At 36.4% G+C, this 14,007-nt stretch overlaps 1 protein-coding gene across 3 annotated transcripts in view; it reads right to left on the minus strand.

Annotated features, from left to right (window-relative positions):
- The window catches only part of PCCA (propionyl-CoA carboxylase subunit alpha), a 370,033-nt gene that overhangs the window by 127,665 nt on the left and 228,361 nt on the right, over window positions 1-14,007 (minus strand). For all 3 annotated transcript variants that reach the window (XM_061170561.1, XM_061170560.1, XM_061170559.1), the window contains one exon: window positions 3,465-3,567. In XM_061170561.1, the coding sequence (XP_061026544.1) occupies window positions 3,465-3,567 (103 nt within the window). The remainder of the gene's footprint in view (window positions 1-3,464; window positions 3,568-14,007) is intronic.

Genomic DNA, 14,007 nt, shown 5'->3' on the forward strand with positions numbered 1-14,007 from the left:
GGAAGATCCCACATGCCGCTGAGCAACTAAGCCTGTGCGCCACAACTACTGAGCCTGCGCTCTAGAGCTGGTGCTCCACAACAAAAGAAGCCACCACAATGAGAAGCCCTCGCACCGCAACAAAGAGTAGCCCCCGCTCACCGCAACTAGAGAAAAGCCCGCGCACAGCAACAAAAACCCAGTGCAGCCAAAAATAATAAATAAGTAAATAAATAAATTTATTTTTAAAAAATCACTTGATTATATATCCAAGGGTTTATTTCTGTCTCTCAATTCTATTCTATTGGTCTATGTGTCTGTCTTACTAGTGTACCACAGTTTTGATTACTGCAGTTTTGTAATAAATTTTGAAATCAGGAAGTGTGAGCTCTCCAACTCTGTTCTTCTTTTTCAAAATTGTTTTAACTATTTGGGGTCCCTTGAGATTCCATATGAATTTCTGGATTTTTCTTCTATTTCTGCAAAAAATCAGTTGGGATTTTGATAGGGATGACATTGAATCTGTAGATCGCTTTGGATAATATTAACATTATAGCAACATTAAGTCTTCCAATCCATGAACATGAGATGGCTTTCCATTTATTTGTGTCCTCTTTAATTTCTTTCAGCAACATTTTGTTGTTTCCAGTGTACAAGTCTTTGTCCTCTACGTCTTAAGTTTATTCCTAAGTAATCTTATTCTTCTTGGTGCTATTGTAAATTGAACTGTTTTTGCTTTGTGTATTTTTAAATCTTACATAAATGGTATCATTAAGTATATATATTTTTCACAATTTTCTTTTTCACTATTATTATGGTACATGAAATGTTTCACTATTATTATGGAACACTGAAGTGTAACAACATGTACAAGAAAGACACATGATACCTTCAGGACAGCTGTCACCGCTGGGGAGGAAGAGGCAGATGGGATGATGTAAAGAAGAGATTTAGCTGTATCTAGGGGTGTTTTTCTGTTGTAATAGGAGACCTATATAGCAGATTTGTACATTTGCTATATTTTCCTCATTTGAAACACCTTATAATTTTTAATAAAAGAACTTTAGAAAACGTGAACACATTACCGTGAGGTAAACAAATATGTACTACCTCTTGGGTCATTAACCTGGACTGTCACCTCCAGGCTGATTAATTTTCTGTTGATGTGGCAGAGGGTGACACTATTCAGCTTGTCTCCTTTCATAATACTGATGTCAAATGAAGCTCAGTCCAAATACAGTTAGGAAAAAGGGATATACTATCAGTAATACTCCATTTTTATTAGGTTTGATGCTTCTGATAGTAGCTAAGCCAATACATACAGGAAGTAGTTTTTGATACTATATATCAAGGTGGATATTTTCCAGGGAAATTCTTAATGCATTAATTTTGAAGTGTTTTTTTAAATAAACCTACTTTCTTCATGAGCTAAAAAGTAAAACAGGGGGTAATTCTACAGGAAAAATTCAAAAGACACCATTTGAGCTGTCAAGCCAATGGTCTCTAGCTTTCCAACACAGAATCTGAAACAAGCACAACGAAATAACAGCTCTAAGAAGTAATCTGGGCAGTTTTCTTATTAAGGCAAGGCACTGCTTAGAGAAACATTGTATCAGAGTATCAGATTAAGAATAACACTTCAGTGGTGACTCAGTACAGAACTGAAAATTATGCTAAAGTCTACATTTTTGTAGAGTTAACCTTCCCTGAGGAAAATGCTACACTATAATATTTTTTACTATTCAATTCATGTAATTTGTTACTCAACCTGATGTACAGTTAAGTGTCCACTTACAAAGCTATTTTTTAAAATAATCAGATAGAAAGGAGGAACATAAAGAATCACATAAATTCATACAAACTATATCATAAGACCATTGTTTATCATAGTTTTCATTTTAAGACAGTTGAGGGAAATATCTTTTAGTAACAAATGCTTTAGCAATTTTGGCATACAGAAGGAATCACAAAATTTAAAGACAACCAAGGAGACCACCCTTAATTCAGGAATTAATCTCATTTACTTGTGACTCTGACGATCACATAGAATGTCACCTTCTCCAGTGTAACAGCCTCATACTTACCTAGCACACATTAGGCATGTAATAAGTATTTGCTGAATAAATGAATTCTCATTAATTCTTGATGCAGTATTTTCTACCTGGGATCAAGAATCTGCCGTATACTTCAAGCCTCTCTGGGTGTTGTTTCAATGAAATTATATTATTTTGATTTTCATATCCTGTTTAAATCTTTTGATGAAAAGTCATTTTCCCCCCAATAAAATGACATCTCAATGCAACTTGGCCATGAGAGGAGAAATGTAGATTAATATTCATTATACTAACTTATATACTATATATAATGAACATATAATATTCATTATACTAACTATATAACTATATAGCAGCTTCTGTGGGTTCAGGCTGAAAGTAAAAAAGGACCCGTTAGGGGCTTCCCTGGTGGCGCAGTGGTTGAGAATCTGCCTGCCAATGCAGGGGACACAGGTTCGAGCCCTGGTCTGGGAAGATCCCACATGCCGCGGAGCAACTAAGCCCGTGTGCCACAACTACTGAGCCTGCGCATCTGGAGCCTGTGCTCCGCAACAAGAGAGGCCGCGATAGTGAGAGGCCCGCGCACCGCGATGAAGAGTGGCCCCCGCTTGCCGCAACTAGAGGAAGCCCTCGCACAGAAACGAAGACCCAACACAGCCAGTAAATAAATAAATAAATAAAATTTAAAAAAAAAAAGGACCCGTTATAATAGTAACTCTTGGGAATTCCCTGGCGGTCCAGTGGTTAGGACTTGGCACTTTCACTGCTGGGGCCCGGGTTCAATCCCTGCGGGGAACTAATATCCCACAAGACGTGTGGCTGGCATGCATGAATGAATGAATGAATGAATGAATAAATAAATAAATAAATAACAGTAACTCTTCATGGTATTTTTCTGGCAATCTTAAGCCACAGAATTTAAACATGTCATTCATAACACAGAAGATCAATCTTAAACTAAAGCAGTTCTGTCATGGATACTATCCAAGGGGTTTAAGTTCTTCTAAACAAAAGGAATGTCACTGTCAGGTAAATTTAGCCTAAAGAATGTCTCACAACAAGAAATCTCAAGAAAATGTTATATGAGGCTTCAGATTACTTGTTTTAAAAGAAACACAGCTATCATACATTTGGAATTATCATTAAAGATGCTCTTCTCTATAACAAAGGCAAAAGTATTACTTCTCAATAACAAAAGAAAAACCAGGTGTCAGGAAGTGGGTTTAGAATGTGGCTAAGTCTGGGAATACATTTCCTCTTTAACATAAGACACAAAAATTTCCATTTACATTCAGCTTCCTAAAGAAGATGAAACAGATACATAGCTATGTCGTAGATTCAAAAGATGAGACTCATGGAACGTGTTAAAAATTGTTTTAAATATTCACAGGTAATTTCAAGATTATCAAAAATAAAAAAAATAAAACTCACAGAGAATGTTGGCCCACTGTTGGATGCTACGACATTATAAACTTCATCATGCAGTTTTATTGAGAGCTCCCAGTTGGCCATTTGTGGTTTTACAATAGGCACTCTGAAGTAGAAAGAAAAGAAAAAGAGTTAATAATTTTACATTATTCTCTCTCAGTAAACTGATTTTCCTTTGACATTAAGTGTACAGAGTAAAACCACCAAACCCTGCATTTCAGAACATTTTATTTCACAAGGTTCTATCCTTGGAAAAAAGCTTTAAGATAGAAACTAGAGAAATTAAAAACAAAAAAGAACACACACACATACACACACAGAGACACTCCAAAGACAACAGCAGTCATTCTGAAATAATTGTGGTACCATCACCTCGTCTATGAAATTGAGCTGCTTAATTTTGACAGTCCTTCAAAAATTAACCTTCTTTAAGCAATGTTAATTTCTTTTCAATATTTGGTCATTGTTCAAGACTGTTTTTAAAACCTTACAATGCTAATCTTTTTTTTTCCAGGTTGAGTTATAATTCGTATGCAAAAAACTGCACATGTATACAATTTGATGCATTTGGACATATTTATTCACTCATGTTACCATCACCACAATCAAGATAATAAACATATCCATCACCTCCAAAAGTTTCCTTGTGCCCAAACTGTTTTGTTTCAGTTTCTTGTTTGTTTGTTTGTCTGGGTGAGAAAACAACATCAGTGATGCTAGTCTTAACACACAGGTCTTTTCTTGTGAATGATCAATATTACATGCTCCAGAAAAATGGGGACAAGCAGCCAGAGACAAAAAACATTTTTGGAATACAAATGTTTCTCCCAAATTTTTCTTTTTTTGTTTTTTTTTTATTTTTTATTTTTGGCTGTGTTGGGTCTTTGTTTCTGTGCGAGGGCTTTCTCCAGTTGCAGCAAGCAGGGGCCACCCTTCATCGCGGTGCGCGGGCCTCTCACTATCGCGGCCTCTCTTGTTGCGGAGCACAGGCTCCAGACGCGCAGGCTCAGTAGTTGTGGCTCACGGGCCCAGTTGCTCCGCGGCATGTGGGATCTTCCCAGACCAGAGCTCGAACCCGTGTCCCCTGCATTGGCAGACAGATTCTCAACCACTGCACCACCAGGGAAGCCCCCAAATTTTTAAAGTAACAAAATTTTAATGATTTCTGAATTAACCTAATTTAAGTATGGCATATTTACATTATTTATAGTTGTGAAGTAATATTGACTAAGCACTAAACATGTAGTATCAAGACTCTGGCTTAATTCTTAGTTCTAAAAAAATGTTGCAGGCTACGTTTTAATTTAACACTCCCCTGAATTTCAAAGGAGTCTCTGTGTAGTCAATAAAAAAAAAAAGTCATAGTCAAAAAAAAAATTATGATTACAATCAAATCACCTCTAGTCACGATGTCTAATGGAGGATGATTAATAAATTTAGGTGAATATTTGTATTCAGCACACTACTTACTGAATTATTTTCTGAAGATGAAGAAAATGTTTTTAATACTACACCGATAAAAATTAAAGTTTAAAAAAATGCATAAACAAATCAAGACTAATGCACACTGTAGGCCTGGAAGATTCTTTTTTGGCAATCTGAAGAGGATTGTTTCAGAGGACAGAGCTTCACGCATGAGAGCTTGAAAGAACAACAGGGGAGGAGAGAGGAGGGAGAGGAGGAGCGGGGAGAGAGAGAGAGAAGGCACATGGGGCGGAGAGGAGGGAAAGGAGGGGGGTGACTCTGCGATCCAGCGTGGCCTCTGTTGGCATCTTGTCCACAGGGCATCTGTTTGTTCATGTTTGTCTCCCCCATTGGCCTGTGAGCTCCTAAAAGCCCAAGATCATGCCTTATTTTATATCCTCAAGCCTCAGCACAGGCTGGGGAGAAAGGGCTGAGGGGGAAAGTGGGAAAGAAGCAGTGGAGCATCCACTAGGTGCCAAGCCCCTCACAGGAGACGCCGTGTCTCCCCAGGGACACGGCGTGAGCCACTGAAGGAGAGCGAGCCTTGAGCTCCCAGGCTCCCCCGGGCGGCCTGGGACGGTGTGGATGACCTCACTACTCTCACCTGGTTCAACTTCAAATGAGGTTAACACCCCATCCTCTCAGGAGTACTGCGATGACAGAAACAACCTCACAGCTAGATTACTGTGCAGCCTGGCTTTCTGGACTCTGCTATTCTCGATAATTAGATCACTCTCCTGCTCAAGACTGTTCCATGGTTTTCTATTTTACATCAGGTTAAACCTTAATTAATCAACCTATCATTCAAGTTTCTTAAAGAATAAGTCCCCACTCTTTGCATTTAATTTTATTTCTGATTATTCTCTGACTTGTATATCTAGTTGGGCCAAGGCCTGAAATTCCTTCACAAACCAAACTGAGCCAAGCTGACATGAGCTGGAGAACCAAGCACAGTGGTTACAAACTCAGGCGCGAGTGACTTGCCGAAGTTGGTAGAAAACCCAGCTCTGTCATTAATCAGCTCTGACCTTGAGCAAAAGTCTGTTTCCTTATGTATAACATTAAGATATAATAGCGTCTGCATCATAGTGATGTATTGAGGATAAAATTAAATAATGCATATAAGTGTTCATTTTTATTATGATGATTAGTCCCAACTCTAGGCCTATACTCGTTTTCCCCCATAACTGAAATCCCATTAAGGAAACTTTAAATTCCTTCCCTCTGCTTCTCAAACTAACAGATTTTTCAAAAAGAATATTTATCTTCCTCACCTAATTATAGTACAAACTTCAGTGATCTCCCTTCTACTTAACCTCTAGTATACGCTTAATACTTTTCACAATTCAGTGGCCCAATAAGTCTTTCAAGTAAATGTGGAGCCCAATTTCCCAAGAGGCTTCTTGGGAAGTTGTTGATCCTGACATCCTGTTCGAAAGCAGAACACATTTTCCCACAGAAAGCAATCTTACAGATGGTGGCGAGATGTAGTCGCCACTCTTTGGAACCTAACTACTATTTATTTTTCCACTGTTTTATTTTGATCCACATCTGTTTCATATGTTTTAGAACCTGCCCCAAGAGGACCTGTAGAGAGAGCATAGGCTCTTCTGAGTTGAAATGCTTAGGTCTAATCTCAGCCCGTTCTCTTACTAGCATTGTACCAGGAGCTCATTCAATCCTTTTGAACCAAAATTTCCACACCTGTAAAATAAGGATCAGAGCAGAGTTGGTGAGGTAACAGGGGAAAGCTGCTGCTGCTTCTGAGCATACAACTCCTGAAGCAGCACTTTTCTAACCATACAGAAAGAGGCTTCTCTGTGAAAGCAAGACCTTGAGACACCAAGAAAAGAGGGACAAACTGTGGAATCTCTTTATATGAGTTCACTCTTCTACAAACAAAGTTTGCTAAGATTCCTTCTGGCTTTACATAAGTTTGAAAGTAGTTTGTTTTGTTTTGTTTTTGAATAAAATGGATGGGGTTGGGCATATATGCCCAATATAAATATCAATAAGCTCTAAAATAGAAATAAACTATAACTATAAAGATAATAATACATATCAACCTGAAAGTATATGTGCTCTATTTCTGCAAAATTATTGAAACCAGATTAACAAGAACTACTTCGAAACAATGAAATTAACTCCACCAGCACAAACATGTCTATAATGATAATAATTACCTAAAGTTATATTTTAAATTTTAAAAAAGAATTATATTTCTTCACTAAATCCAAAACAGTCTCAAAGAAGATTTTATGAACAACTCTCTGAAGTGGGGGGAGGGGCGGGAGTCTTGGAGCTTTACTCAACTCACTGTAGTAATGATATACAGAAAAGAGCCCCCTCTACTGAAGTGTCTGTCTGTCTAGTGAAAGAGGCTGACATCTGATCAAAAATTTCATCTATGTGACTTATTAGTTAACTGGAAAGCTGATACCATTTAAGCTACTACTTCAAAAACAAACAAACAAACCAGTAAAAAGGAATTCACATAAACAGCTACTCACAAAGCAAATCAAATAACAGCTCTTACCCAGACCTGTCCACTTTGATTATCATCAGTCAGCCAAAATGAATATGCTCAATTAAACTAAATTTTTCTACATTTTATGGTAAAAAGCTGTCAGCTGATTGTCACAACTGTTAATGCTAATACATTTAAACTTATTGGAATACTTTACTCAAAAAGGTGCAAGGAATACTAACTTAAGTATGTTGCTATTGCATGTCATTTGTTAAAGCAGATTTTGTGTAAACATAACTAACAGCATCTTTAGTTATCAAGGATTATAAGCATCTCAAAACCATAGTATCAGACACTCAGAAATGCTGGTTTACATTTGTGCCATTACCTATTTAGGAGTGAAATACTGAGTTAAAACAATGTTAGTGGTCAAAGAATCATTAAGCAATCCTTCATCATAACTTTCACAGTGGGTGGTCTGTAAAATGATCAAGAATAATATGCTGCATTCCACGGCTGCAGAGGTCAGCTTCTGCATACAAATCTTTGCAGGAAGAAAAAGGCCTTCAGAAAAGTGGGCCATTCATCTGCACCAAGTTCAGAGAATTTCCAGCACGGTGAAAAGATATGTTATGCAAGCACATAGATGTATTCAGTGGGGGTAGACAGAACCAGCTACATGGAGACTACAAAGGAGCCCTCCCATGGCTCATGAATAAGTCGAGGAAATGATCAGAAAAAAAAGGAGAGAGATGTTTAGACAGATGGCCCACTTAAAATGCCTGAGACAGGGCATAAGCAATTTTAATGAAACTTTAGATCTAGCATATGAATTGCGTCTTATTTCCTCCAGAAAAAAAAAAAAAACCCAAAGAAGACAAAAATTCAACAATTTGCTGAAAAACCCACTTTTAGCAAGTTGGGATGGAGGAACAGTTTTATTAGTGTGATAAATTCACATAAAATTCTTCACAAAGCCAACAGCTATCAAAATGAATATACAAAGCATGGAATGAACAGATTAAAAGAATTTTAAACAGAAGTCTACTGCCAAACCAAACAAAAATCTAAGCCTTATTATGTGAGAACTTACAACACTCCAACATTAAAGTTCATCACTGCAGAAGAAAGATAAAAGCAGCATTTTCAGAGAACCTCTTCAAAGCTAGAACTTTTACCAAGTCTGGAGTCTTAGCATTACACAAATGACACCTGAATCTAGAAATGGATAGTATGACTTATAATCTTAAACACATTTTAATATTATGCAAACCCTATTTTCTTCTTCCACCAATAAGGGTTTATGGTTCTCAATTTGAACTTTGGGCACAACTAGTGAAGAAAGGCAATGATGGTGGTGATTAACCATCACCCCTGCAGGCCCTAGTGTCTGACTGATGGATCACTGACCACAAAAGCTACATGACCTTTACAAGTTACTATACTCCTTGTGCCTCAGTTTCCTTATCAGTAAGACAAAGACAATAAGAATACTTAATTCACATGTTGATTAAATGAAATAAAAGGTATAAAATGGTTAGACTGCTGCTTGGCACATAAAGGCTAAATAAGAGACACTATCATCATTATCATAATTTGGTGCAATAATATCTGAAGTCCGCCTCTATTATTTCAACAACTTGTTATTCAACATTAATATACAATTTACATACAGTGAAATTCAAAAACCTTAAGTTCCATCATTTATCTTCCCCACAACAGTTCAACAATAGCGTCACATAAACAAACTTCAAAAATATGCACTCTCGTGTGTGGTTTTTGCCCACTATAATTCTTCTGAGGTTCATTCAAGTTGAATCATTCATTCTTTTCCGATTGCGTAGTAGTACTCTACTGTATAATACAAGCATACTAAAATGCGTTCACCCTTTTGTTGATGGGCATTTGGGTTGTTTCCAGTTTGTGACTCTTATGAACAAAGCTGCTATAAACATTCTTTGTACAAGTCTTTTTTGAGGACTTACGTTTTCATTTCTTGTGGGTAAAAAATCTAAGAGTGGAAATTCTACGGTGAACGTATGTTTACTTTTACAAAAACTGCCAAACTGTTTTCCAAAGTATTAAAACATACTTATACTCCCATCAGCAATGGAGTTTGCTCCACAGCCTTGCCACCATTTGCTGGTGTTAGTCTTTCTACTTCTAGCCAGACTGGGGGCTGAGAAACCACATCTCTTCATAGTTTAATATGCATTTCCCTTAGGACTAATAATGTTGAACACCTACACGTTAGTGCTTATTGGCCACTTGTATTCAAGTTTTTGCCCATTTTGTATTAGGATGTTGGCCTTATTATTACTGATTTGCAGGAGTTCTTTACTTCAGATAGAAAGCCTTTGTCAGATTTATGTATTATTAATATGTTCTCCCCCTCTGTGGCTTGCTTATTAATTTTCTTAAAAAATCTTACCTTCAGGAGAATTTTTAATTAAAAAATTAATTTTTAATCTTTTACAGCAGTTTAAGGTTTTCAGAAAACTTCAGCAGGAAGTACAAAGATTTTCCTAAACATACCCTCACTCACCCCACCCCTGACACAGTATCCCTGTTAATTAACATCCTGCATTAGTGCAGTACATCTGTTACAACTGATGAACCAAAGCTGATACATTATTATTATTAACTAATGTCCACAGGGATCACTGTTTGTGTTGTACATTCTAGGGTCTGAACAAATGTATAAGGACATGTATCTACCATTAAAGTATCATACAGAATAGTTTCACTGCCCTAAAAAATCCCATGCTCTACCTATTCAACCTCCCGTCCTCACCCCCGCCAAATCCCTGACAACCACTGATCTTTACTGTCTCCACAGTTTTGCCTTTTCCAGAATGTTGTACAGCTAGAATCATACGGAACGTAGCCTTTTCAGATTGGCTTCTTTTCATTTAGTATTATGCATTTAAGGTTCCATGTCTTTTGTAATTACAGAAGAAATATTCTTAAAGAAAACGCCATCATGCTAGAAGAAAGATACAATGATGTCTCATTTTAATTCCTAAAATTTGAACTTCTATTACACCATCAGGAAAATAAATTCTTAAATATAAAATATATAATAATTTTTTAAAACTGTAAACAGCTTTAGACATAAAATTCACACATCATAAATTGAACTCACCTGAAGTGTACAATGCATTGGTTTCTAGTATATTCACAGAGTTGTGTATCCATCACCACAACCAATTTTAAAACATTTTCATAACCCCAAAAGGAAACTTTGGACCCATTAGCAGTCATTTCACATTTCCCCCTCTGGCCTATGCAGCCCTATGCAGCTACTAATGTACACTCTATTTCTACACTTTGCTTATTCTAGACATTTCATATATAATGAATCATAAAATTTGTAGTCTCTTGTGCCTGTCTTATTTCATTTAGCATAGTGTTTTCAAATTTCACTCATGTTGCATGAAGTATCTCATTTATTTTTATTACTGAATAATATTCCATTCTATAAATACACCACATTTCATTTAACATTATATATCTATTAATCACTTCATGGACATTAGGGTTGTTTCCACTGCCTGCTTCTTATGAAAAATGCCCACTATGAACATTTGTATACAACATTTGTGTGGACATATGGGTTAATCTCCCTCGGGTATATACAGCTGAGAGTGGAATAGCTGGGTCATGTGATGCTGTCTTACATTTTGAGAAACTGCCAAATTATTTCCAGGTTTGCATCATTTTACTCATAAATTTCCACCAGGAATGTATAAGTGTCCCAATTTCTCCACATCATCAGCAACACTTTGTTATTGTCTTTTTGATTATAGTCAGCCTAGTGTATGGAAAGTGGTATCTCATTTTGATTTTGATTTGCATTTCCCTAATAACTAGTGATGCTGAGCATCTTTTCATGGGCTTGTTGACCATTTGTATATCTTTGCTGGAAAAATTTCTATTCATTCCTTTGCCCATTTTTTAATTGGGTTGTCTTTTTTATTACTGAGTTATAAGAATTCTTTATATATTCTAGACAAAAATCTCTTATCAAATATATGATTTGCAAGTATTTTCCTCCATTCTGTAGGCTGTCTTTTCACTTACTTGATGCTGTCCTTTAAAACACAAAAGCTCTTAATTTTGATGAAATACAATTTATCTATTTTTTTTCTTTTGTTGCTTATGCATTTGGCTCTTACAAAAGAAATCACTGACTAACCAAAAGTAACAAAGATTAACTCCTATGTTTCCTTCTAAGAGTTTTGTAGTTTAGCTCTTAGTTTCATGCTTTTTTTTAAAGTTCATTTTTGTGCACAGTGTAGGGAGGGATCCAACTTCAATTTTTGACATGGAGATATACCCCAGCAGCATTTATTGAAAACAATTATTCTTTACCCATTGGATTGTCTTCATAACACTTGTTGAAATTAACTGATCATACTGTTAACAATTTATTTCTGGACTCTTAGTTCTATTCCATTAATCAACACATCTACTATTCCTATGCCAGTACCACACTGTCTTGATTACTGTAACTTTGTACTAAGTTTTGAAATCGGGAAGTATGAGTCCCCCAGCTTTGTTCTTCTTTTTCGAGATTGTTTTGGTTATGCTGAATCTCTTGCATTTTCGTACAAATTTTGGAATATGATTATTTCTGCAGAAAAACACAGCTGGGGTTTAATAGGGATTGCATCAAATCTGTATGTCATTAATATTAGGTCCTCTGATCTGTGAATGTGGGATGCTAACCCATTTATTTAAACTGTCTTTATGTCAACCATTGTTTTGTAGTTTTCGGTACACAAGTCTTACACTTCTTTTTAAAAAAATTTGTGCTTAAGTACTGTATTCTTTTTGGTGTTTTTGTAAAATAAAATTGTTTTGTTAATTTTATTTTTGGTTTGTAACACCGCTATTGCATAAAAATTAAATTGATATTTACATATCATTCTTATATTCCACAACCTTGCAAAAGTCATTTATTAGTTCTAATAGGTTTTTTTGTGAATTCCTTAAGATTTTCTACATACAAGATCATGTCACCTGCAAACAGAGATAGTTTTACTTCTTCCCCATCTTGATACCTTTAATTCTTCTTGCCAAACTGCCCAAGCTAGGAACTCTAGTACAATGTTGAAAAAAGTAACAGCAAACTTCCTTGTCTTATTCCTGACCTTAGCAGAAAAAACATTCAGTTGTATACCACTAAATATGATGTTAGCTGTGGATTTTTCGTAGATGGCCTTCATTAGGGTTGAGGAAGTTCTCTTCTATTCCTAATTGGTTTTGAGTGTTTTGGTTTTTTTTTTTTACTAGATTTATTTATTTATTTATTTATTTTGGCTGCATTGGGTCTTCGTTGTTGCATACAGGCTTTCTCTCTAGTTGTGGCGAGCGGGGGCTACTCTTCGTTGCGGTGCACAGGCTTCTCATTGCGGTAGCTTCTCTTGCTGCGGAGCATGGGCTCTAGGCACACGGGCTTCAGTAGTTGTGGCACGTGGGCTCAGTAGTTGTGGCTTGCGGGCTCTAGAGCGCAGGCTCAGTAGTTGTGACGCACGGGCTTTGTTGCTCCGCGGCACGTGGGATCTTCCCAGACCGGGGCTCGAACCTGTGTCCCCTGCATTGGCAGGTGGATTCTTAACCACTGCACCACCAGGGAAGTCCCTGGTTGAGCGTTTTTATCATGAAAGGCTGCTGGATTTTGCCAAACATTTTTCCTGTATTGAGATAATCCTGTGATTTTTCCCCTTTACTCTATTAACATGATTTATCACATTGACTGATTTTTGGATGTTAAACCAACTGTGTATACTAGGATAAAACTCACTTGGTTATGGTATATAATCATTTTATATATTCACGAATTTAGTTTGCTAGTATTTTGTTGAGGATTTTTTGCATTAATATATATGAGGGATATTGGTCTTCAGCTTTCTTTTAACATCTTTATCTGGATTTGGTATCATGGTAATACTGGCCTTGGAGAATGAACTGCAAATTTCATCCTTCTTTTCTATTTTTGGAAGAGTTTGTGAAAGATTAGTATTAATTAATTTCTTTCTAAATACTTCACTGAATTCACCAGTGAAGCCATCTAGTCCTGGGTTCTTCTTTCTGGGAAGTTTTGTGATGACTAATTCAATCTCTTTCAGGTCTATTCAGATTTTCTATTTCCTCTTGAGTTAGTGTCAGTAGCGTGCATCTTTCTACAAATTTCTCCATTTTATCTAAGTTGGCATGCAATTGTTCACATTATTTCCTTATAATCCTTTTAATTTCTGTAAGGTCTGTATGTATAATCCCTATTTCATTACTGATTTTAGCTACTTGAGTCTCTTTCTCTCTTGGCCAGTCTACCTAAAAGTTTGTCATTTCTGCTGATCTTCCCAAGGACCAAATTCTGCTTTTACTGATCTCCTCTATTGTTGTTCTATTCTCTATTTCATTTATTTCCTCTCTGATCTTTAGTATTTTCTTCCCTCTGCTTGCTTTGGGTTTAGTTTGCTCTTCTTTTCCTATTTTCCTAAAGTGGAAGATGAGGTGACTGATATGAGATCTTCTTTTTTAATATGTGTTTACAGCTCTAAATTTCCCTCTAACCACTGCTTTAGATGCATCCCATAAGTTTTTGAA

Source organism: Eubalaena glacialis, chromosome 16, assembly GCF_028564815.1.
Source record: "Eubalaena glacialis isolate mEubGla1 chromosome 16, mEubGla1.1.hap2.+ XY, whole genome shotgun sequence".
NCBI lineage: Eukaryota > Metazoa > Chordata > Mammalia > Artiodactyla > Balaenidae > Eubalaena > Eubalaena glacialis.